Source organism: Pogoniulus pusillus, chromosome 8 (genome assembly GCF_015220805.1).
Source record: "Pogoniulus pusillus isolate bPogPus1 chromosome 8, bPogPus1.pri, whole genome shotgun sequence".
Lineage (NCBI taxonomy): Eukaryota > Metazoa > Chordata > Aves > Piciformes > Lybiidae > Pogoniulus > Pogoniulus pusillus.
The window spans coordinates 38,834,034-38,858,800 of NC_087271.1; the positions used below are offsets into that span (position 1 = coordinate 38,834,034).

At 55.4% G+C, this 24,767-nt stretch overlaps 1 protein-coding gene across 1 annotated transcript in view; it reads left to right on the forward strand.

Moving 5' to 3' along the window:
• Positions 1–24,767, forward strand: part of PAPPA2 (pappalysin 2) — a 132,632-nt gene that overhangs the window by 78,225 nt on the left and 29,640 nt on the right. The window contains exons 14-19 of the mRNA XM_064148125.1: positions 440–611; positions 3,988–4,165; positions 7,854–8,067; positions 17,403–17,571; positions 18,256–18,388; positions 19,673–19,782. Of these exons, the coding sequence (XP_064004195.1) occupies positions 440–611; positions 3,988–4,165; positions 7,854–8,067; positions 17,403–17,571; positions 18,256–18,388; positions 19,673–19,782 (976 nt within the window). The remainder of the gene's footprint in view (positions 1–439; positions 612–3,987; positions 4,166–7,853; positions 8,068–17,402; positions 17,572–18,255; positions 18,389–19,672; positions 19,783–24,767) is intronic.

Consider the following 24,767-nt stretch of genomic DNA (forward strand, 5'->3'; position numbering starts at 1 on the left):
TTTCTTTCCTGTCATGCTCTTGGTTCACCTACATGGAGCACCAGCACCTTTGGTGCTAGGCTGAGTGTAGGCTCCGTGCGATGAAGCTTGCACGCCCTGGGGCAGAGGAGCTGGAGCAGCTCCACCAGAAAGTGTGGACTTTGGCAGGAGCATTGCTGGGCCATACCTCCTTTCAGCAGCTTGGGAGGACGTGATGGTCTGTGGTACAGTCTGACCTGGGGCTGGGCTGAGGTCCTGTCAAGGCAAAGCTCGGAACAAGCACCACGCTGGCATCATCAGCAGACTCCAAGCCTGGTAGAAGCCGGGGCTAAGAGGTGCGCACCTCTGTAGGCATCTGCCATCTGCTTTGCATCCCATGCAGGTGACATCCAGAGAGAGACCCTTTCTTGCTAGCAACGTGTTGGGTCCCCCTGGCTGATCCCTTCCCTCTTGTCCACAGCTGTGCCTACGGTGCCTGTGCAGGCCGGGGGAGCTGCACACAGCCTCTGCTGGCTCACGCTGCTGCCCTCAACTGTACCTCCGACGGTCCGAGGCGCATGGTGTGCACTGCCGCCTGCAGAAAGGGCTTTGCCCTCCACTCCAGCAACGGGAAGAGCCTGGCTTCCATGCAGGTGAGTGGACCTCATAGCTCACTGGGCCAAGAAAGATTCAGCTACTCTGAGGCAGCTGGAGTGACCCCCGGGATACCTTCTTCCCCCCGCCCTAACCTCCTTGCTGGCTTTCCAACAGACTTCAGTCAGGTGAAGGCTTTGGTGCTGGAGCTCTGTGCTGGTGACTGGAGGTTCTGCTCTGGAGACCTACTCCTCTCCTTCCTTCACTGCAGACACAGCTCTGCTACCTCAAAAGCCACTGCAGGAGATAGAATTGTCAAATTATTTGGTTGGAAAAGACCTTCAAGATCATTGAATCCAATGCCCCAAGCCAGGGTGATGCACTCCTACGAAGGGAGAAGCAGACACTTCTCTTCTCCAGATGGGCATTGCTGGGAGGGTTAAACATCCCTGGGATGGTTTTTCTCTTAAAGCTGAAGTGAGTGTCTCAGGAAAGAATGAAGTCATTGCAGAGGGGCTATATTTAGAGGCAGCTGAGAGCATGGAGAGCTTTTCTTCCTTTGTGTTGCATTGCAGTAATGCTGCCCATGCCAGCAGGACAGCACAGAGGTCACCAAGAAAGAGTCCATCCTGCTTGCCAGAGGGCTTGTGAAAACTACAAGTTAGTGACAGAGGAGACCTGGAACTGTTGTGTCCCTGGGAGCTGAGCTGCTTTGGGTCTAGGCAGTCACCTTGGCAGAGTTGTGGGTACAGTGTGTCCCATCCCTAGGCTGTTGCTGGAGGGGGAACAGGAGTCTCTGGGTCGGAGCTGGTCTCCATATCAGCAAGAGCATGAACTTGCATGAGGTGGACCAGGCCATAGCAGCAGGGTGGACCTTTCCTCTCCTTGGGGGCTTACAAGGGCAGGTTTCCTCTGCTGCAGCTGTTGGTGCTTGTCCAAGGAGAGGTGGGCACTGACAAGAGCAGTGGGACAGCTGGGGGTACACCGCTCAGCCCCTTGCCACCAGGGAGGGTTTTAATTACACAGTGACATGGCTCTGGCACCAAGGCATGCCCAGGGAAAACAGAAAGTTCCTCTTCCCCAAGACAAAGCCACACAAATCTGCCTCAGGTGACACTGCTTGCTTTTGGGCAGTGAGATGGGAAACTTCTGGAGGGAGCTCTGCAGCGTGGCTGTCGCTGCAGATGGCAGCTTGGAAGCATCCTGTCCTGAGCCCTCCAGTGATGTTACTGGTTTGGCTCTGTCACCCCACTCACCCTGAGTCATTGTGGGGGAAATGCTCACAGCTCTCCCCTGAGAGATGACCCCAACCCACTTGGGTCAGCTATGCCACGATCTTGCAAGGCTACAAAGATGATGAGAGGGGACTAGAGGGGCCACAAAGATGGTTAGGGGACTGGGAGAGCTTTCTTATGAGGAAGGGTAGGGAGAGTGGTACTCAGTGACAGGACATCGAATCATAGAATCAACCAGGTTGGAAGAGAGCTCCAAGCTCAGCCAGGCCAACCTAACACCCAGCCCTGGCACCAAATCAACCAGACCATGGCACTAAGTGCCTCAGCCAGGCTTTGCTTCAACACCTCCAGGCACAGCGACTCCACCACCTCCCTGGGCAGCCCATTCCAATGCCAATCACTCTCTCTGCCAACAACTTCCTCCTCACATCCAGCCTAGACCTCCCCTGGCACAGCTTGAGACTGTGTCCCCTTCTTCTGTTGCTGCTTGCCTGGCAGCAGAGCCCAACCCCACCTGGCTGCAGCCTCCCTGCAGGTAGTTGTAGACAAAAGTTGTAGACAAAGGCCAAGAGGCATAAACTTGAACATTAGAAGCTCTGTCTGAACACAAGGAGGAGCTTCTCTCATTTAAGGGTGACAGAGCATTGCAACAGGCTGCCCAGACAGGTGGTCAAGTCTCCATCTCTGGAGACATTCCAAACCCAGCTTGATGCTGAAGCCAGACCTGATCTCCTAGGGGAGAAAACGACAGTGCAGAGGGCTGGGAACAACTCATAGCTCTGTTAGGTGTGGTGTACCCTGAAGGGGTTTTCCTTTTTTCCCTTGAGGTCCTCTGCTAAGGCTCAGCATCATGCAACCAACATTTTCTGCAAGCAAGCAAGCAGGCCAAGCACTAGAAGGTCTCTTTAACAGAAGGCTTTTGTGTTACCTCATGGGCCACTTGCTGCTCTCACACCCCAAAATCACTCCAGGTTATAGTAACAGGCTTCATGACTCAGTGCCTGCAGTAGGGAGAAAGGGCACACTGGTGAGGGAAAACAGGGGGGATGTTCTTCTTGCTCTGAAGCCTAAGTCAGCCCTTTCTGCTCTGATGGCAGAGCAGTAGATGCAAGGCCAAGTTCCTCTGAGCAACCTAATCCATTTAAACCTATCCCTGCTTACTGCAGAGGGCTTGAACTTAGAGGACCTTGGTGCTACATCAAGACACCACCTCAAAATAGTCCTTGCCTCCCAGACCATAGGTTGGCAAGTGGGGCTGGGGGATGAGTGGTAGGTGTGCATCATACCTCCCTACCATGATGCTTACAGAGCAAAGCTGGGGGTGGGTAGGTTCAGACTGGAGGTGAGGAGGAAGTTGTTGAGCCTGAGAGTGGTGAGAGGCTGGAATGGGTTGCCCAGGGAGGTGGTTGAGGCCCCATGGCTGGAGGTGTTTGAGGCCAGGCTGGCTGATGCTCTGGCCAGCCTGATCTGCCCCGCTCTGGCAGGGGGGTTGGAACTAGATGATCCTTGTGATCCTTCCAACCCTGATTAATTCTATGATCCTATGCTTGGTGTTATATCAAGACATCACCACAAGAAAGTGCTTACCCCTGGAGACATGTGGGCACATGGAGGTTATCCAGTTAGATCACAGATCATAGAATCAGACAGGCTGGAAGAGACCTCCAAGCTCAGCCAGGCCAACCTAGCACCCAGCCCTGGCCAACCAACCAGACCATGGCACTAAGTGCCTCAGCCAGGCTTGGCTTCAACACCTCCAGGCACAGAGACTCCACCACCTCCCTGGGCAGCCCATTCCAATGCCAATCACTCTCTCTGCCAACAACTTCCTCCTAACAGCCAGCCTAGACCTCCCCTGGCACAGCTTGAGACTGTGTCCCCTTGTTCTGTTGCTGCTTGCCTGGCAGCAGAGCCCAACCCCACCTGGCTACAGCCTCCCTTCAGGTAGTTGCAGACAGCAATGAGCTCTGCCCTGAGCCTCCTCTTCTGCAGGCTGCACACCCCCAGCTCCCTCAGCCTCTCCTCACAGGGCTCTGCTCCAGGCCCCTCCCCAGCCTTGCTGCCCTTCTCTGGACACCTTCCAGCACCTCAACATCTCTCTTGAATTGAGGTCTCTTCCAAGCCAACCCATTCCATGATTCCATACTCCATGAGTAAAGCTCCTTTGCAGAGGTCTGACAGAGCCTTGCTTTCTCCACAGGAGGAGGTGGTGTTGACCTGCACCTCGGGACAGTGGGACAGATCTGTGACTTGTGAGCCTGTCGACTGCAGTGTCCCTGATCAGCACCACGTGTACTATGCTGAGTTCTCCTGCCCCCAGGGTACAACCTACCTGCAGAGATGCTCCTTCTCCTGTATCCACCCAGCCAAACTTCAAGGTATGGTCTGGAGTGCTGGGAGATTTAGGCTGGATATGAGGAAGAAATTCTTTGCTGTCAGGGTGATGAGATGCTGGAACAGGTTGCCTAAGGATGTTGTGGATGCCACCTCCCTGGGGGTGTTCAAGGCCAGGCTGGATGAGGCCTTAAGCAACCTGGTCTAGTGGAAGGGTGTTCTTGTCCACAGGATGGAGATGGCTACCAGCTGATCTTCAAGGTCCCTTCCAACCCAAACCTTTCTATGATCAAACCATTCTATGATCCGTATGATTTAACCACTTGTTTTGGAGACACCTTTCTGTGCTTGGTTGAGGCTGTTCAAACTCAGCAGTGCTCCTTTGATTTCCCAGTTATCCTGGCTGCTGCCAACTGGGTGGGCTCTTGAGAGACATCCCAAATCAGTGGGCATCCATCTGCCTTGAGCAGGGCAATAATTCCCTCTGACTCCCATTCTCTGATGGCAGCCCATATCCATCCATCCTCATCCAGTTCTGGAGCCCCTGGGACAAGAGGGATGTGGAGATGCTGGAGTGTGTCCAGAGCAGGGCCAGGAGGATGCTCAGAGGCTGCAGCAGCTCTGCTGTGAGCACAGACTGAAAGAGTTGGGGCTGTGCAGGCTGGAGAAGAGGAGGCTCCCAGGTGACCTTCTTGTGGCCTTCCAGCATCTGAAGGGGGCTACAAAAAAGCTGAGGAGGGACTTTTGAGGCTGTCAGGGAGGGGAGTGACAGGACTGGGGGGAATGGAGCAAAACTGGAGGTGGGGAGGAAGTTGTTGAGCCTGAGAGTGGTGAGAGGCTGGAATGGGTTGCCCAGGGAGGTGGTTGAGGCCCCATGGCTGGAGGTGTTTGAGGCCAGGCTGGCTGAGGCTGTGGCCAGGCTGCTCTAGGGTAGGGTGTCCCTGGACATGGCAGGGGGGTTGGAGCTGGCTGCTCCTTGTGGTCCCTTCCAACCCTGCCTGATTCTGTGATGGTGTATGTGACCCTGCACCTGCACCTGACCATGCTGCTCACTGGGGCAAAATGAAGCATGTGCTGAAGTATTTGTGCACTCTCAGCTAATTAGATGCAATAGGATGGTGGAAGGTCACATAATCAATCAAGTTATTCTATCTCAGGGTGTAAGCATGTCTAGGTTGGACTGGATGATCTTGGAGGTCTCCTCCAACCGGGTTGATTCTATGATTACTGATAGCCAGTGAGGTCTGGCAGCCTCCAGTATTATGGAGGGGTGGATAAGGGAGGCAAACAGCATGAGGGCATCCAGCAAGGACAGACAGAGAGGACTTCAGAGAGCCCCAAAGTGGCTTGGCGCCTGGTGGCTGTGGCAAAGCCTCTGTGGCTCAGGAGGCCTGAGGCTATCTGAAGCCATAGAGACCAATGCCTAGAGGTGCAGAGCAGCCTGGGAGATGCTGGCCTCACAGCAGCCCCCCAGACACTGCATGGGCTGGCTTTCATTCTGCTGACTCCATCAAGAGCCACAGGAATGTGTTTTAAGCCATGTTGGAGAAAGAGAGCTACTGTTCCTGTCTGTGCAAGGCTGAGCTGGGCTGGCTTTCAGGGCTAATTGCCTTGACAGCTTCAAGCACTGGGACTTTATGTGAGTTTCCACCAGTGCCTTTGCTCCCAACAATCCCATACAACAAATCATTTTAATGGGTGCCCTGTTTTATGCAGACATTTAGAGCCAAAACGTATGAAAATCATTTAACTTCTCTTCCCTTTTGCTTTTTCCTTCTTTTTTTTTTTTCCCCTTCCCTTAAATCTTAAGAGCAGGGAATTAAGGTCCTCATTGCACAGCAGGGGCCATGCCAGCAGACACACCCCACGCCCTCCTCCCTCCCCCAGCATGAGCTGATCAAAGAGTAGTACATGAATGATGACTCAGATGGCCAAATTCTGCACCCACTGATGATGGCCCTTGGCTTGGATGGGTCAGCTGAGGGCAGGGCTTGAATCTGGTCTTGCACTCAAGCTGCCTCTTGTGTTCCCACTGCAGTCAACGGGAGGCTTGCCCAGGGCTCCCTCAGAAGGGAGGCATCCCCCTGGTGCAGCGCCCTGGGTGACTTCCAGTGGCTGAGCCAAGGCCTTGGCCAAGGCTTCCCAGCACTCAGGGATCCAGCTGACTCTGCTGGGCGGCTCAGGCAGGGCTGTGCTTGATGCTTGCTGTCCCTGAAGGCTCCCATCCTGACAGGCAGGCTCTCAAGGCTAAGAATAGGCCAGGAAAGGATGACATGGCCGTGTGGGGGACAGCCCTCATCAGCGTTGGCCCATCAGGAACTCAAGTGCTGAGTGGAGGCATGGTCTTGTGCCCTGTCCAAGAGCAGAGCAGTGATGAGAAGGAGGATGTGTGTGTGTGTGTGTGAAAAGCAAGGCTCCAAGCACTCTGCCTACACCAGAACGTGCTGATCCAAACCTCTCAGTAGGAAGAGTCCCATTCCATCCAGCCCAGCTTTCTTTCCTTCCCCAGCAGCTTCCAGAGAACCATCCAGCAGCTGTACCTTGTGGGTGATGCAGCCCCAGACACTTACTGAAGGCACACCCAGGGCTGGGCAGTTTTGACCACCCACTAGCTGGGTCTATCAGATGGCTCTTTTCTCTAGAGGGACAGCAAAGAGTTGGGCTGCTACACTCAGTGCAAACCTTTGGTGATGGGAGGTTTGAACTCCCACTCACACCAGTCAGGCTCTTACGTCTCTCCTCCTGGCACTTCTCATCTTGCATCGTGCATTGGAACACAAACCCTGTGAGGAGAGGCTGAGGGAGCTGGGGGTGTGCAGCCTGCAGCAGAGGAGGCTCAGGACAGAGCTCATTGCTGGCTGCAGCTCCCTGAAGTTGGACTTGATGATCTATGATGTCTCTTCCAACCCTGATAATACTGTGATACTGTGAAGGGAGGCTGTAGCCAGATGGGGTTGGGCTCTTCTGCCAGGCAAGCAGCAACAGAACAAGGGGACACAGTCTCAAGATGTGGCAGGGGAGGTCTAGGCTGGATGTTAGGAGGAAGTTGTTGTCAGAGAGAGTGATTGGCATTGGAATGGGCTGCCCAGGGAGGTGGTGGAGTCGCTGTGCCTGGAGGTGTTGAAGCAAAGCCTGGCTGGGGCACTTAGTGCCATGGTCTGGTTGCTTGGCCAGGGCTGGGTGCTAGGTTGTGCAGGCTGAGCTTGGAGCTCTCTTCCAACCTGGTTGATTCTCTGCAGCACACAGCCTGTAAGGGTAGGTAAGGCTAAGCTGCAAGAAGCACCTGAGCTGAACTGAGTATTCTAACCAGTATCCAGACACAAAAGCTCCCAGCCCACTCTCCTGAGGCACCACCAGAGATTGTGGAAGTTTAGTGGAATCCTTTGGGGTGGAGATGATCCTGGAGGTCTTTTCCAACCTTGATGAGCTGTGATTCTGTTTGCAAAACCAAGACCCTTTCTCTGTCCTCTAGAAGCTGTCCCTTCCCTGCCTCTGTTTGTGTTCAAGTAATTCCTGCCCCAGCCTGACCAAGCATGCAGTGGAGCTCATGACCTTTATTGCCTCCCATGGTGTCAGTGTCAACTCTGATGAGAGGGTTTCACAGAATCTCAGGTGGTTTGGGTTGGAAGGGACTTTAAAATGACTTCTGCTGGTTGCTCTGAGCTTCTCTGAGCAGGGCTTCATCCCTAGGTCGGTTGTAACCCCAACACACTGCTTCTCTTTTGGGGTCAGGGACAAACCAGTGGCTGACCTGCCTGGAGGATGGTCTGTGGTCACTCCCTGAAGCCTACTGCAAGTTGGAGTGTGATGCACCTCCTTTGGTGGCCAATGCCAAGCTCCTGGTCCCTCGGTGCCTGAAGGGGAACCACGATGTGGGCTCTGTCTGCCGCTACAAGTGCAAGCCTGGATACCACGTGGCTGAGAACCCAGCTGGAAAGATGAAGAGGTAAGTCTGTGGTGGGTCTGACATCACTGTGCCCTCCCTCCTCTTCTCCCACTGCGAGTGAGAAAGAGAGGTGATGGTGTGCTGGAGATTTTGGAGAGCTGATTTGATAGGTACAAGGCAGAGCAGCTGGAAACCAGAGAATCAGAGGATGGTTTAGGTTGGAAGGGACCTCAAGGATCAGCCAGTTCCAACCCCCTGCCATAGGCAGGGACACCTCCCACTAGAACAGGTTGCTCAAGGCCTCATCCAACCTGGCCTTGAACTCCTCCAGGGAGGGAGCAGCCACAGCCTCCCTGGGCAGCCTGTGCCAGTGTCTCACCACCCTCACTGCAAACAACTTCTTCCTAACATCCAGTTTAAATCTGCCCTCTGCCACTTCAAGCCCATCATCCCCCCTCATCCTGTCATTACAAGCCCTTGTCAGTAGTCCCTCCCCAGCCTTCCTGTAGCTCCCTTCAGATCCTGGAAGGCCACTCCAAGGTCTCCTCCAAGCCTTCTCTTCTCCAGGCTGCACAGCCCCAACTCTCTCAGCCTGTCCTCACAGCACAGCTGCTGCAGCCCTCTCAGCATCTTGGTGGTCTCCTGTGGACTTGCTCTAACACTTCCATGTCCTGCTTGTGCTGGGGGCTCCAGAACTGTACACAGGACTGCAGGTGGGGTCTGAGGAGAGCAGAGCCAAGGGGCAGAATCCCCTCCCTTGCCCTGTGCCCACACTGCTCTTGCTGCAGCTTGGCACAGGATTGTGTCTGGGCTGCACTCACACTGCAGGCTCCTGTTGAGCTTAGCATCAGCCCAGACCCCTCAGGGCTGCTCTCAGCCATCCCCCACCCAGCCTGGAGCTGTGCTTGGGATTGCTCTGACCCAGGTGCAGGACCTTACACTTGGCCTTGCTGAATTCCACGAGGTTGGCCTGGGCACAGCTCTGCAGCCTGTCCAGGACCCTCTGGATGGATCCCTGCCCTCTAGCAAGTCGACTGTGCCACACTGTGTGGTGCCATCTGCAGACTTGCTGAGGGTGCACTGTCCATGTCACTGACAAAGATGTTGCACAGCACTGGTGCCAGTACTGACCCCTGAGGGAGCCACTTGGCACTGGTCTGCAGGTGGACATTGTGCCCTCGATCACCACTCTTTGCATGCCACCATCCAGCCAGTTCCTTATCCAGCAGGTGGAAATGTCTTGAAGTATGAGAAATATTGCCCTGATCTAGGGGAAAGCAGGTGGGGACAAGGTGTAAACTGCTGGGGCACACACATGGAGTACGTTAGCATTAGTGTGGCCAGCAAGGCAGGGAGGGGATTCTCCCCCTCTACTCTGCTCTGCTGAGCCCCCACCTGCAGTGCTGCATCCAGCTCTGGAGCCTCTATTCCAAAAAGGGATGTGGAGATGCTGGAGTGTGTCCAGAGCAGGGCCAGGAGGATGCTCAGAGGCTGCAGCAGCTCTGCTGTGAGCACAGACTGAAAGAGTTGGGGCTGTGCAGGCTGGAGCAGAGAAGGCTCCCAGGTGACCTTCTTGTGGCCTTCCAGGATCTGAAGGGGGCTACAAAAAAGCTGGAGAGGGACTTTTGAGGCTGAGAGGGAGAGACTGGACTTGGGGGGATGGAGCAAAGCTGGAGGTGAGGAGAGTCAGAGTAGAGGTGAGGAGGAAGTTGTTGAGCCTGAGAGTGGTGAGAGGCTGGAATGGGTTGCCCAGGGAGGTGGTTGAGGCCCCATGGCTGGAGGTGTTTGAGGCCAGGCTGGCTGAGGCTGTGGCCAGGCTGCTCTAGGGTAGGGTGTCCCTGGGCATGGCAGTGGGCTTGGAACTGGCTGCTCCTTGTGCTCCCTTCCAACCCTGCCTGATTCTATGAGTCTATGCTGTTGAGTGTCTTAACCCAAAGTGAGTGACCCTCCACGAGCACCTGAACATGCTGCTCACTGGGGCAAAATGAAGCATATGCTGAAGTACTTGTGGACTCTCAGGTAATTAGATGCAGTAGGATGGTGGAAGGTCATAGAATTGAGCAGGTTGGAAGAGAGCTCCAAGCTCATCCAGACCAACCTAGCACCCAGCCCTGGCCAAGCGACCAGAACATGGCACTAAGTGCCCTTCTCCAAACACCTTCCAGCACCTCAACATCTCTCTGCAATGGAGGAGCCCAGAACTGGACACAGCACTCCAGGGGTGGCCTGAGCAGTGCTGAGCACAGGGGCAGAAGAACCTCCCTTGTCCTGCTGCCCACTCTGCTCCTGAGCCAGCCCAGGATGCCTTCTACCACCCTGGGACATCCTGAAGCTCCTCTAATACGTGTGTGTCACTTCCCTATAGGTCTGACCATGTTGGGCTGGATGATCTTGGAGGTCTCTTCCAACCTGGTTGATTCTATGATTCTATTCTATGATTTTCATAGCAGTGCAGTTTTCCAGAGTGTTTTCACCTCTGCTGTTATCTACTAACTGCTCTTTGATGGCATGGTCCCATCCTGTTCTGCTGAGCCAAACCTATTAGCAGAAACAGAAAATTCATTGCCTCTTTATTATGGAGACCACAGAGTTACAAAATGCCAGGCTGGAAGGGACCCCAAAGATCATCTGGTCCAACCTTTGTAGGTGATGGTACAGTTTGAGTGAGGTGGCTCAGCATCCAGGTCACCTGTGATGTGAGTAGCCTGGTTCAAAGTCATTCCTTTCCTTGGAATTTTGGTGTCCTGTCTCATCAGGTGTTGAAGCAAAGCCTGGATGAGGCACTTAGTGCCATGGTTTAGTTGACTGGACAGGGCTGGGGGATAGGTTGGACTGGATGAGCTTGGAGGTCTCTTCCAACCTGGTTGGTTCTATGATCTGGAGCCCTACAGATCCACTCAGCATGAGTGCAAACCCCTTGGCATGCATAGTGAGCAGCAGCTTCCAGAGCCAGTAAATGGGCCAATTGGTTGCTGGCTTGCTGGAAACCCTTCTGATGTTTCAGCCCTGGCAAGCACAGGATGGGAGCTGCCAAAGCAAGGGTTTTCTTGCTGTGTCTCAGGCTGGTTTTGGAGGAAGCAAGGTGTTGAAGAGCTCTGGAAGGACTGGAATTGGTTGGGTACAGGTTCCTGACATGTTGGTGTGCAAACAAGGTCATAGATGATGATTTGAACATCATAGATGATGATTTGAACATCAGATTTTGCTGTCTTCTGAGGTCTTTCTGGGGTCAGCAAACTGGATTCTTGGTCTGTTGTCTCCCTATTGTCCATCAAGCTGGAAAGCCTCAGCTCTGCTGAAGGGTTGGGTGCTGCACAGGTGTCAGTGGGCACAAGAAAGCCAGACTCTGTGTGTGCTGCATGCTTCACAAAGACCTGTGGCTGACACTGAAAGCTCCTTGTGCCAGCTAAATAGCTCAGCCTTGGAAATTCAGCCAGGATGCCTCTGAATCTTCTGCCTCTAGCAGTGGTGCCTTTCTTAGAGGGGGAAGCCCCAGCTGGCCTTGCCAGCAGCTATGGGACTTGGGTTGTTGTTGAAGGAACACCTTTTGGGTGTCTGTGGGTTCACAAGGGATCAACCCACTCTGCTGCTGTGGAAAGATGTGCTCAGCAAGGGTGTCCCTGCCCATGGCAGGGGGCTTGGAACTGGATGATCCTTGGGGTCCCTTCCAACCCTGACTGATTCTATGAGCTTCTCACAGCACTGCTACAGGAAGGTTGCTTCCTTGGAGGGCTCCTTGTAGGCACCTCCCTGTAGGCTCCTTGATCCCCATGGACAGGGACAGCTAAGCTGTAACAGAATCACACACTCAATTTGGCTGGAAGAGACCTTTAAGACCATCAAGTCCAACCATTAGCTCAGCACTGCCAAGACCACCACTAAACCACGTCCCTCAGCACCACATCCACACAGCTTTTAAGTACCTCCAGGGATGGTGACTCGAGCAAGCAGGAGCTCAACCCAGCCAGGGCTCAGTATCACCTCCTGACTAGCTGCCTCTTTGATCAGCCTTCTGCAGTGCCTTTCATTCTCAGGCACCTCATAAAACACCACAGCTGCTACAGCTGGACTGGTCAACCAAACCCTGGGGGGCAGAGGGGGGGGGGGGGTTGCTCCTCGTGTCAGGGGGCTGTGATGCCCACCTTCTGCAGGCCTGAAACGTGTCTGGGATCCAGCTGTCTGTGTCTGAGCTGAGATGTTCTTGGACACAGACACTCAGTTCAACAGCCCAGTCCTCTTCAACATTGTTATTGATGATCTGGAGCAAGGCCCTGAGTCCAGCATCAGTCAGGTTGCAGATGACACCAAGCTAGGAGCAGCTGTGGAGCTGTTGGAGGGTAGGAGAGCCCTGCAGAGGGACCTGGCCAGGCTGCATGGGTGGGCAGAGGCCAATGGGATGAGACTGAACAAGGCCAAGGGCAGGGTTCTGCACTTTGGCCACAACAACCCCAAGCAGCACTACAGGCTGGGGCCAGAGTGGCTGAGAGCAGCCAGGCAGAGAGGGAGCTGGGGGTGGTGGGAGAGAGGAGCTGAAGCTGAGGCAGCAGTGCCCAGGTGGGCAGCAGAGCCAATGGCATCCTGGGCTGGCTCAGGAGCAGTGTGGGCAGCAGGACAAGGGAGGTTCTTGTGCCCCTGTGCTCAGCACTGCTCAGGCCACCCCTGGAGTGCTGTGTCCAGTTCTGGGCTCCTCCATTCAAGAGAGATGTTGAGGTGCTGGAAGGTGTCCAGAGAAGGGCAGCAAGGCTGGGGAGGGGCCTGGAGCAGAGCCCTGTGAGGAGAGGCTGAGGGAGCTGGGGGTGTGCAGCCTGCAGCAGAGGAGGCTCAGGGCAGAGCTCATTGCTGTCTACAACTCCCTGCAGGGAGGCTGTAGCCAGGTGGGGTTGGGCTCTGCTGCCAGGCAAGCAGCAACAGAAGAAGGGGACAGAGTCTCAAGTTGTGCCAGGGCAGGTCTAGGCTGGATGTTAGGAGGAAGTTCCTGGCAGAGAGAGTGATTGGCATTGGAATGGGCTGCCCAGGGAGGTGGTGGAGTCTCTGTGCCTGGAGGTGTTGAAGCCAAGCCTGGCTGAGGCACTTAGTGCCATGGTCTGGTTGCTTGGCCAGGGCTGGGTGCTAGGTTGGCCTGGATGATGTTGGAGGTCCCTTCCAGCCTGGCTGATTCTTTGGTTCTATGATTGATGTGATTCCCTGCCTTCTGTTTCATTGGTTGCATGGTATGCAAGGACAGGAGGGCTGCTTAGAAGGCTCTTGCAACCTTAGCTGAAGTTCATTTCCCCTGGCATCAGTGGAAGAGAAGTGGGATGAAGAATTCAGCTTTCTTGGAGCAGATGCTTTCATCACCTGGCTGAGGGGAGGTTCTTCAGAAATCACTGCCCAGCAATGAGAGATCCTTGAGGAAATCTTGATTGTGTAGTCGAGACCCTGCCAGGGAGTCTCTGCCCTTCTGCCAGCAGGATCAGCTAACTGACCATGCTGACCATGAAAGAGTAAACCTTCTTTGGCTCTTCCTAAAGGGAATCTGCTCCCAGCCTGGGGAATCCACCTAACAGCCTCCTTTCCAGCTGCCAGGCTGTTTCTCATCTAGCTTCAGAAGAGCAAACTCAGTGCCCTTCTCCTTCACCTCTGAGGTCTCTGCTGAAGATTTACAGACCAGGTTGCTTGGAGCACAGCAGGAGGGATCCTACAAGCTGCTGTGTTCAGCTGTCTTTAAATACATCAGCAGATCTCCCTCCTTGCCCCTGATCTTTCTGAAGCCATCACTCTCCTGCCATGGGAGATGAGGCTTTAGGCTCATTCATCACTTGTTTCTTTGTGGTGGATGCAGTCCCCTCCAGCCAGCTGCCCCAGTAGGTGGCTGGATCCCAGCCAGGCTCATGGCTTCAGGTTTAGATGCAGCCCTTGCTGGCCTTGCACACCTCCTGAGCCACCTCAGGCTGGAGGGGGAAGCTTTGCCTCTGATTTCCCTGGCTTCCTCCTTAATCCTGCAGAAATAGCACTAACCCAGATCAGAATTTGTTGGGGAGGGGTCTGGAAATATCGAGCTGCACTGTCAGGTTGTGTGGTTTTAATATAGACATTGATTGATTTATTTATTACTGTCTTTAGAAACCTCTCCCTTCCCTGCCCTTCTCTGTGCTTTGATCCAAGCTGCTTGCTTCATGCCTGTGGCAGGGGTCCATACATCACCTTCATCCCTGGGCTCAGCCCAGCCTAGCCCTCTGTGAAGTTCCTCAGCATGAATCCTGGCGGTGGGCTGAGCCTCCAGGGCAAGGTGGTTTCTCCCCCCAGGTCTGAGGAGGAGGAGGGCAGGAGAAGCCATGGGTAGTGCTGGCCCTGTGCTGGGGCCCTTCCAACAGCACATCAAGACAGGAGGCCCCAGGGAAGGTGATGTGGCTGGGAACCAGGGCATGCACCTCTGCAAACTGCAGCTCCTGTGGTGTTGCAAGGAGGTTGGATTGAGCTGGGGCTTGGTCCCTTCTTTCAACTAACAAGTGACAAGAGGAGACAGCCTCAGATTGCACCAGGGGAGGTTTAGGTTGGACACTAGGAAATTTTCTTTCCCCCCAAGTGGTTGTTAAGCCCTGGAAAAGGCTGCCCAGGGCAGTGGTAGGGGCCCTGTGCCATGGGGATGTGCATGTGTGGTACTGAGGGATGGGATTTAGTGGTGATCCACAGTGCAGGGCTAACAGTCATAGAAGCATAGAATCAGACAAGGTTGAAGTGACCACAAGGATCAGCCAATTCCAATCCCCCTGCCATGCCCAGGGACACCCTACCCTAGAGCAGCCTGGCCACAGCCTCAGCCAGCCTGGCCTCAAACACCTCCAGCCATGGGGCCTCAACCACCTCCCTGGGCAACCCATTCCAGCCTCTCACCACTCTCAGGCTCAACAACTTCCTCCTCACCTCCACTCTGACTCTCCCCACCTCCAGCTTTGCTCCATTCCCCCCAGTCCTGGCACTCCCTCACAGCCTCAAAAGTCCCTCCCCAGCTTTTTTGTAGACCCCCTCCAGATGCTGGAAGGCCACAAGAAGGTCCCCTGGGAGCCTCCTCTGCTCCAGACTGCACAGCCCCAACTCTTTCAGTCTGTGCTCACAGCAGAGCTGCTGCAGCCTCTGAGCATCCTCCTGGCCCTGCTCTGGACACTCTCCAGCATCTCCACAGCCCTCTTGTCCCAGGGGCTCCAGAACTGGATGCACTACTCCAGGTGGGGTCTCAGCAGAGCAGAGCAGAGGGAGAGAATCACCTCCTTAGCCCTGCTGGCCACACTTCTGCTGCTGCAGCCCAGGCTCTGCTTGGCTTTCTGGGCTGCAAGTGCACACTGCTGGCTCCTGCTGAGCTTCTCCTCCAGCAGCACCCCCAAGTCCCTCTCCTCAGGGCTGCTCTCCAGCCACTCACTGCCCAGCCTGGATGTGTGCTTGGCATTGCCTCCACCCAGCTGCAGGACCTTGCCCTTGGCCTTGTTGAACCTCCTGAGCCTGGCTTGTGCCCACCTCTGCAGCCTGTCCAGGTCCCTCTGGATGGATCCCTGCCCTCCAGCCTGGCTGCTGCACCACACAGCTTGGTGTGGGCAGCAAACTTGCTGAGGGTCGAACTCAATAATCTTGAAGGCCTTCTCCAACCAAACCAATCCTTTGATGTCTGTGCAGTCTGAGGTGGCAGTGATGTGTCCCCTTCTGGGAGCAGTCCCCAGCCAGCCTGATGCCTGCTGGGATTTTGATGCCTCTGTGTAAAAAATGTGGTGTCTCTGCTGCTGCCAAGGACAGGAGACTGAAAAGTGGGTGGGCTCCACTCCTGGACTTTTTCTTCCTTTCTTTTCCATCACTTTTTTGGCATGAATATTGTGCCTGGGCTGTTTTAGCAGCATGGGATGGTATTGGTCTGCTGTGGTATGACAGCCCTGAGAGCAGGATTGACAGATCTGGCAGCAGTACAGAGAGGAGCCTCAGGAGCTGCTGGGTGCAGGCCAGCAGCATTTACTGGTGGAGGCTTGCTCCATCCACCAAAGTATGCAGCTACTGCCAGTGGGACAAAGCAGCCCAGGACCCACAGGGGCTGCAGGGCAGAGAGGAATGGTTTAGGGGCACCAAGAGAGATGGGGGGCAGTAGGGTGGTGAGAGCAAGCATCCAGGGTTCCTAAATCCATGCAGTCCTCACAGCGAGGGGAAGGTAAGGCCATATAGAGTCATGGAATCAAGCAGCTTGGAAGAGAGCTCCAAGCTCAGCCAGGCCAACCTAGCACCCAGCCCTGGCCAACCAACCAGACCATGGCACTAAGTGCCCCAGCCAGGCTTGGCTTCAACACCTCCAGGCACAGAGACTCCCTGGGCAGCCCATTCCAATGCCAATCACTCTCTCTGACAACAACTTCCTAACAACATCCAGCCTAGACCTCCCCTGGCACAACTTGAGACTGTGTCCTCTTGTTCTGTTGCTGCTTGCCTGGCAGCAGAGCCCAACCCCACCTGGCTACAGCCTCCCTTCAGGTACCTGTAGACAGCAGTGAGGTCTGCCCTGAGCCTCCTCTTCTGCAGGCTGCACACCCCCAGCTCCCTCAGCCTCTCCTCACAGGGCTCTGCTCCAGGCCCCTCACCAGCCTTCCAGCACCTCAACATCTCTCTGCAATGGAGGAGCCCAGAGCTGGACACAGCACTCAAGGTGTGGCCTGAGCAGTGCTGAGCACAGGGGCACAAGAACCTCCCTTGTCCTGCTGCCCACATTGCTCCTGAGCCAGCCCAGGATGCCATTGGCTCTGCTGCCCACCTGGGCACTGCTGCCTCAGCTTCAGCTCCTCTCTACCAGCACCCCCAGCTCCCTCTCTGCCTGGCTGCTCTCAGCCACTCTGGCCCCAGCCTGTAGTGCTGCTTGGGGTTGTTGTGGCCAAAGTGCAGAACCCTGCACTTGGCCTTGTTCAATCTCATCCCATTGGCCTCTGCCCACCCATGCAGCCTGTCCAGGTCCCTCTGCAGGGCTCTCCTACCCTCCAATGGCTTCACAGCTGCTCCTAGCTTGGTGTCATCTGCAAACTGACTGATGCTGGACTCAATCCCCTGGTCCAGGTCATCAATGAAGATATTGAACAGGTTGTGGCTGAGTATGGGCTTTTCCCTTCAGGCAAACCTGCCTGTGGTGAGGGGTGGGATGGCATGGGAAAGCCCCACATGGGGGCTTGGTTGTGCTCCAGGAGAGATGACTCCAGGTCTAGAGGAGGAAGATGGTTTAGTTGTGATTCGTCAGCACTGGGGTAACTGTTGGACTTGATGCTCCTAAAGATCTCTTCCAACCAAACTGATTCCACGATGCTAAGCTGCTCCTGCCTCTGTGGGGTGCTTGCTAGTGCCAAGGGGAGGGAGGTTTGGAGGTGCTATAACCCAGTCTGGTGTCTGTGCTTCCCCAGGAAGTTCCTGAAGGTCCAATGCCTGGAGAGTGGGCAGTGGGAAGAGGGACACTGCGTCCCTGTGGTGTGTGAGCCTCCTCCTCCTGTCTTTGAGGGCATGTACAGCTGCACCCAGGGCTTCGAGCTGGACAGCCAGTGTGTCGTCAGCTGTGAGCCCCAGGGACAACAGGTGAGTGCTTTGGTGGGCAGGCAGAGAGCAGCTCTGCTGTGTGCTTCACAGCACCTGGAATTCTGCCTCCTTGGGGCCAGATGCCCTGGTACCACCAACCATCTGCTGCCCTGGGAACCCAAAACTTTGCCATGGCATAGAGTGCATCACTGCCTGGGGATGATCTCCAGCTCCCTTTGGTGAGCCTTCCAAAAGGGCCAGGACCACTGGGTCTTAAGCAAGCCTGTTTGTCTTCAGTGAAGAGTGTTGGAAAGCAGAAGCAGAGGGCTGCCAGTGGGGCTTGAGGTGTGCTGTGAATGGATTCACCTTGGGTGATGGTTAACTTTGCTGCAGCAAGCAGCAAGGGGTGTGCTTGGGGATGGAGGCTGCTGCCTGCCCAGCTTTTGCATCCCTTTTGCATCCAGCCTGCTGAAAGGGTCTTGTCAAAAGCAGTGTGATGGATTGTCTCTGGTGGGATCCAGCAGCAGCTGGAAAACAACTTGCTTTCTGGTCAGCAGTGCAAAGCACACATTCACTGCACCAGATGGCTGCCACCCAGCTGCCCTGGAGAACTTCCCTCTGCACTTGACTGACAGGAGGGTGGTCCTTGTGCTCTGCTTGCTTCAGAGCTGCACAGTGACCAGGCAGGACAAGCTGGCAGTAACCACTGGTAGTAACTCCAGCTGCTCTCCTTCTGCTTTGCAGGTTCCCATTGTCTGCACCAAGGAGGGCTTATGGACAGAGGAGTTCAAACTGTGTGAGAGCTTACAGGGCACCTGCCCACCACCCCCAGAGCTGAATTTCGTGGAGTACAAGTGCGAGCAGGGGCATGGCATAGGTGAGGGCAAGTGAAGATCTCAACAGCAAACCAAACCTTGTCTTGACTCAGCTCTCCTAGAGAGCTGAAGGTGGTGGTGACTCTTCTTCCCGTACCAATCCACACCACAGCTATGAAAAACATCCTGTTTTCTCTGTCATCCTCTCTCTAGACAGAGAGTCAGGAGAGGCTTTAGCCTTGTGCGTGTCCCAGTGGGACTCATGGGCAAGGCTCGAAGCTAAAGCTGCCTTCCTTCTAAGCACCTCTCTTCAGAAGCAGCAGGGACTTGTCTCTGGGGCAACCCCAGCCCTTTGGAATCGTTTGCCTGATCTCCATCTCTCCCTTCCCACCCTGACGTCTCTCCTTACTGCTGCTGCCGTGTGCAGGGTGAAGGCGGCAGGTCCTAGCCAAAGCTGCAGTGACGATCATGTGTAACAGGGCACTTCCACCAGAGGAGGGACCACATCACCCATTTCTTTCTGCAGGACTTGGTCGGTTTGTGCTTCCAGGGAGAGCTGCGATGCTCAGTCGCAGTCCTTGTATGTCGCCTGGCACCCTGCTGGTGGTGACACTTGAGCAGAGCCCACACCGCTCAGCCCAGTCTGCCCAGCACAGGCTGAGGCGAGTCTAAGGGCAGGGCCTGCTAAGGTTAAGCTTCTGACAGACCTGATGTGAGGCTGGGCTTTGGAAAACCAGGAGGATGCCAACCCTGAGTGGTTATTCCAGCTTCTTTTGCTTCCTGTGTCATGGGAAGGCAAAGATGCTTCCTAACATGTCACCAAAAGGCATGTCAGAAACAGCACTTAGTGTCTAGGCTGGATGTTAGGAGGAAGTTGTTGGCAGAGAGAGTGATTGGCATTGGAATGGGCTGCCCAGGGAGGTGGTGGAGTCGCCATCCCTGGAGGTGTTGAAGCCAAGCCTGGCTGGGGCACTTAGTGCCATGGTCTGGTTGACTGGCCAGGGCTGGGTGCTAGGTTGGCCTGGATGATCTTGGAGGTCTCTTCCAACCTGGCTGATCCTGTGATTCAAAGATCCAATAGCATCCAGGCTAGACCTATTTTCATGCTAGGCCTCATGTCCTGCCATCAGGACTAGAATCTATCTTTGAGGACACGTTCAATTTTCCTCTGATCAGGGAGCAGGAAGTTTGCCACAGCTCCCATAGATTCCTGCATGATTCAGGACCAGAGGAAGGAATTTTCATCCCAGGCTCACCTCTGTGTTCAGTGTTGGGCTCTGGTATCCTCCTGTAAAATACCATTGCTTGGTGCCTCGTGAAGTCCTCAAGGCTCTCTCCTGCCACAGGTGCTGTGTGTGTTCCTTCCTGTGTCATCCCTCCCAGTGACCCTGTCATACTGCCCCAGAATGTGACTGCTGAGACTATGGATCACCGTCTGCAGCCCACCAGAGTCCAGGTAAAGAACCAGCTCGAGTTGCTCCCTCAGGGAATTTGCTGGCAGCAGAGAGGGAGGTGACTCTCCTTCATGTTACTGAGACCAGACCTTCAGTGCTGGGTTCAGCTCTGGAGCCTTTAGCACAGGAGGGATGTGGACCTGCTGGAGATGGGCCAGAGAAGGCTACAACAATAAGCAGGATGCTGGAACTTCTCTGCCTTGAGGCCAGGCTGAAAGAGTTGGTGTTCAGCTCAGAGAAGAGGAAGTTCCAGGGGGAGCATCTTGTGGCCTTTCAGTCCTCAAAGAGGCAAATAAGAAAGCTGGGGGCAAACTTTTTAGGGGGACCTGTTGTGAAAAGACCAGGGGTGGTGGATTTAAACTAAACAGATGTAGACTAAAGGGAAGGAAGGAAGAAATGTTTACCACTGATGGTGGTGAGACACTGTCCCAGGTTGCCCAGAGATGTTGTAGATGCCTCATCCCTGCAAACATCCCAGGTCAGGTCGTTTGGGGCTGTAGGCAGCCCACTGTAGTTGAGGATGTCCCTGCTGACTGCAGAGAGGGTGGGATGGATAAGCTTCAAAGGTTCCTTCCAACCCAAACCATTCAATGATTCTCTCTGGTGGGTTTTTTTAACTAAAATCTCTAGATTTGGGTGAAGAAAGATCATATCTGGAAAGACAAAGTGCTTAAATGACCTTGAGGCTGGTTGGCCTTCTCCAAGTTGGGGGTTGAAACTAGATGATCCTTGTGATCCCTTCCAACCCTGACTGCCCAAGTGGTATGGCCTGGAGGCACCTGCTGCTCCCCATCACCAGCTTCCAGTGCTGAGCTCCTCCTCCCCCCCACCACTTCTTTCTTCCCTTCCCTCCTTTGTGGGTGCTGCTGCCCTGCCTGCTGCTCTCCCCTTCCAAAGTTCAGCCTCAGCTAGCAGCTCCCAGGTCAGCTTTCAAGGACTTCTCAAGGACTTTTTTACAAGAGGGCTGTGGAGATGCTGGAGTGTGTCCAGAGCAGGGCCAGGAGGATGCTCAGAGGCTGCAGCAGCTCTGCTGTGAGCACAGACTGAAAGAGTTGGGGCTGTGCAGGCTGGAGCAGAGGAGGCTCCCAGGGGACCTTCTTGTGGCCTTCCAGCAGCTGAAGGGGCCTCCAAAAAAGCTGGGGAGGGACTTTTGAGGCTGTGAGGGAGTGCCAGGAGTGGGGGGAATGGAGCAGAGCTGGAGGTGGGGAGAGTCAGAGTGGAGGTGAGGAGGAAGTTGTTGAGCCTGAGAGTGGTGAGAGGCTGGAATGGGTTGCCCAGGGAGGTGGTTGAGGCCCCATGGCTGGAGGTGTTTAAGGCCAGGCTGGCTGAGGCTGTGTGCAGCCTGCTCTAGGGTAAGGTGTCCCTGGGCATGACAGGGGTCTTGGAACTGTCTGCTCCTTGTGCTCCCTTCCAGCCCTGCCTGATTCTATGATTCTATGACTTAGAGGATACCACAGCAGATGGAGTTCAGTGCAGGGATCCTGCTGGCATTTCAGGGTGAGCCACATGCCCAAAGCTGCTAAGCTGCTGGGGTTGTCAGCCAGTGTGCTGAGAGAGCAGACCCCCTCCCTGGCAGGGTGAGAGCCTGGTGCCCTGACTGCCCAGTGGCAGAGCTGCAACTCCAGGCAGGTATCTCCTTACCGGGGAGCAGGCAGGGGGGCTGAAAAGTATCTCTGGCTGCCAGGACCTGCTGGCCAGCCGCTTGCCTCTGCTCCTGGAACAGAGGGAGCCTTTCCCTCCCCATCTCTTACTCATTTGGTAGGCAAAAGCAGCTGGAATAGCTCACATACCTTGGATCCTCACGGCACTGCTGTCCCAAAAAGCAGCTCTGCTGGGGTAGTATTTCTTAAAATAAACCCGAGCTGCAGGGGGAGGGAGGTGGAACAAAGGAAAGCAAACAGTCTTCCGAGGAGCCAGCACTCCCATCCAAACTCTTTCCTCCCCTTCTCCTCCTGCTGGGAAGCCGCAGGAGGCCCAGCACGGTGCTTGTGGACACTGCCGTACGCCGCCTGCAGTCGGCCCCGCGGCGCAGCGCTGCCGGGGGCTGGGGACGCCGGCAGCTCTGGGATGCCTGAGAGCCTTGGAAGGAGTCCTGGCGTGTGAGGGATCGGCTGGCTTGGCCTCCTCAGGTGATGCTGCTCAGCTTCCCTTGCACTGCAGGCTCTCAGGCAGGGCAGGCGTTCCGCAGGGAGGAGTGAGGTGTTCCTTGGAGAAGCATCACTCTGCCGGGAGCTCGCTCCAGGCACTGCCTTGTTTTCCCCTCTGCCTCTGCTCCCTCATTTCCTCCTCCAAGCTTCCACAAGTGCAGGGTTCTACACTTTGACCACAGCAACCCCAAGCAGCACTACAGGCTGGGGACAGAGTGGCTGAGAGCAGGCAGGCAGAGAGGGAGCTAGGGGTGCTGGGAGAGAGGAGCTGAAGAGGAGGCAGCAATGCCCAGGTGGGCAGCAGAGCCAATGGCATCCTGGGCTGGCTCAGGAGCAGTGTGGCCAGCAGGACAAGGGAGGTTCTTGTGCCCCTGTGCTCAGCACTGCTCATGCCACCCCTTGAGTGCTGTGTCCAGTTCTGGGCTCCTCAATTCAAGAGAGATGTTGAGGTGCTGGAAGGTGTCCAGAGAAGGGAGGCTGTAGCCAGGTGGGGTTGGGCTCTGCTGCCAGGCAAGCAGCAACAGAAGAAGGGGACAGAGTCTCAAGTTGTGTCAGAGGAGGTCTAGGCTGGATGTTGTTAGGAAGTTCCTGGCAGAGAGAGTGATTGGCATTGGAATGGGCTGCCCAGGGAGGTGGTGGAGTCACTGTGCCTGGAGGTGTTGAAGCCAAGCCTGGCTGAGGCACTTAGTGCCATGGTCTGGTTGCTTGGCCAGGGCTGGGTGCTAGGTTGGCCTGGCTGAGCTTGGAGCTCTCTTCCAACCTGCTTGATTCTATGTGTCGTGGGAGCTGCCATGGTGTTGAGGTGATGAGAAGGATCATAGAATCATTGAGGCTGGAAAAGACCTCTAAGATCATCAGGTCCAGCAGCCATCAACCCCATGCCACCATGCCCACTAAACCATGTCCCAGATTTTAGCACCTCCAAGGGTGGTGACTCCACCACCTCTTCAGGCAGCCTATTCCAATGCCTGCCCAAGATGAGGCAAACCATACAGAGCAGTGTAGAGGCCACTCAAAGGGGCACAGACCTGTTTTGTTCTCAGCTCTGCTTTGCCCCTCTGCCCTTATTTCCCAGCTTGGACTAACATGAGTGTACTAAAATGCCATTTGACTTGCTCGGGCACCACACATGGAAAACCCCAGTGGGATTAGGATGCAGACAGAGAATCATAGAATGGTTGGAGTTGGAAGGGGTTGTTAAAGGTCATCTGGTCCAATCCCCCTGCATGAGCAAGGGCATCTTTAACTGGCTCAGGTTGCAAACCTCCTCTGGGCTGAGCAGGAACTGGGTAGCTCAGCCTGCATCCCCAGCCTCTGCCCCATCTGACAGCAGCTCCCTCTGGCTCTGCTTTTCCTGCACTGGCTGAGGACAGCCAGGACCTTATCCTGCCCCACTCCTATCGCAGCAGAAGGACCTGTAGGAGCTCTGTCCCCAACTACTGTGCCACCTGAGGGTGCTGGAGGCAGTCTGCTCACTGCCCAGCACTTCAAATGCGAGCCCAGGAGAAGCCATACACTCACCCCTCTGCGCGGCTCCGGCTCCGAAGGGCATCCTAGGACACTCTCGCAGGCCAGCCACCGTTTCATGTAGCCTCGGATTTCAAAGCCTGCCTGAACTTTACAAGGAGGAAATTGCCTGTGTGGCGTGGGGCTTTTCTTCCCCCTGTGTAATCATCAGCACTCCCCACAAAACCCTCGCTGGAGGAGCAGGAGGAGGCTTTCCAGCGCCGTGAAACCGAGCCCTGCGCATCTCATGCCGGCCTCCAGCTGGCTGCAGCAGCCACTGCGTGCCTCAGAAACAGCTCTGATAACCTCAGCCCTGCAGCTGAACGTCAGGCTGCTGTAGCTACCTCAGGCAAGGGTTGGGGAGCTGACTCCTTCCCCCCCCAACCCCAGGACCTGTGGCTCAGTTCTAATTTAAATTTCCTGGAGACTCAAACAAAGTTGATGGGACCCTGGGTGGGCAGAGGGCAATGGGGTGACCTGGGCCAGGGGATTGAGTCCAGCATCAGTCAGTTTGCAGAAGGCACCAAGCTAGGAGCAGCTGTGGAGCTGTTGGAGGGTAGCAGAGCCCTGCAGAGGGACCTGGACAGGCTGCATGGGTGGGCAGAGGCCAATGGGATGAGACTGAACAAGGCCAAGTGCAGGGTTCTGCACTTTGGCCACAACAACCCCAAGCAGCACTGCAGGCTGGGGCCAGAGTGGCTGAGAGCAGCCAGGCAGAGAGGGAGCTGGGGGTGCTGGGAGAGAGGAGCTGAAGCTGAGGCAGCAGTGCCCAGGTGGGCAGCAGAGCCAATGGCATCCTGGGCTGGCTCAGGAGCAATGTGGGCAGCAGGACAAGGGAGGTTCTTGTGCCCCTGTGCTCAGCACTGCTCAGGCCACCCCTTGAGTGCTGCGTCCAGCTCTGGGCTCCTCCATTCAAGAGAGATGTTGAGGTGCTGGAAGGTGTTTGGAGAAGGGCAGCAAGGCTGGTGAGGGTCCTGGAGCAGAGCCCTGTGAGGAGAGGCTGAGGGAGCTGGGGGTGTGCAGCCTGCAGAAGAGGAGGCTCAGGGCAGAGCTCATTGCTGTCTGCAGCTGCCTGAAGGGAGGCTGTAGCCAGGTGGGGTTGGGCTCTGCTGCCAGGCAAGCAGCAACAGAACAAGGGGACATAGTCTGAAGCTGTGCCAGGGCAGGTCTAGGCTGGCTGTTAGGAGGAAGTTGTTGTCAGAGAGAGTGATTGGCATTGGAATGGGCTGCCCAGGGAGGCGATGGAGTCACTGTGCCTGGAGGTGTTGAAGCCAAGCCTGGCTGAGGCACTTAGTGCCATGGTCTGGTTGCTTGGCCAGGGCTGGGTGCTAGGT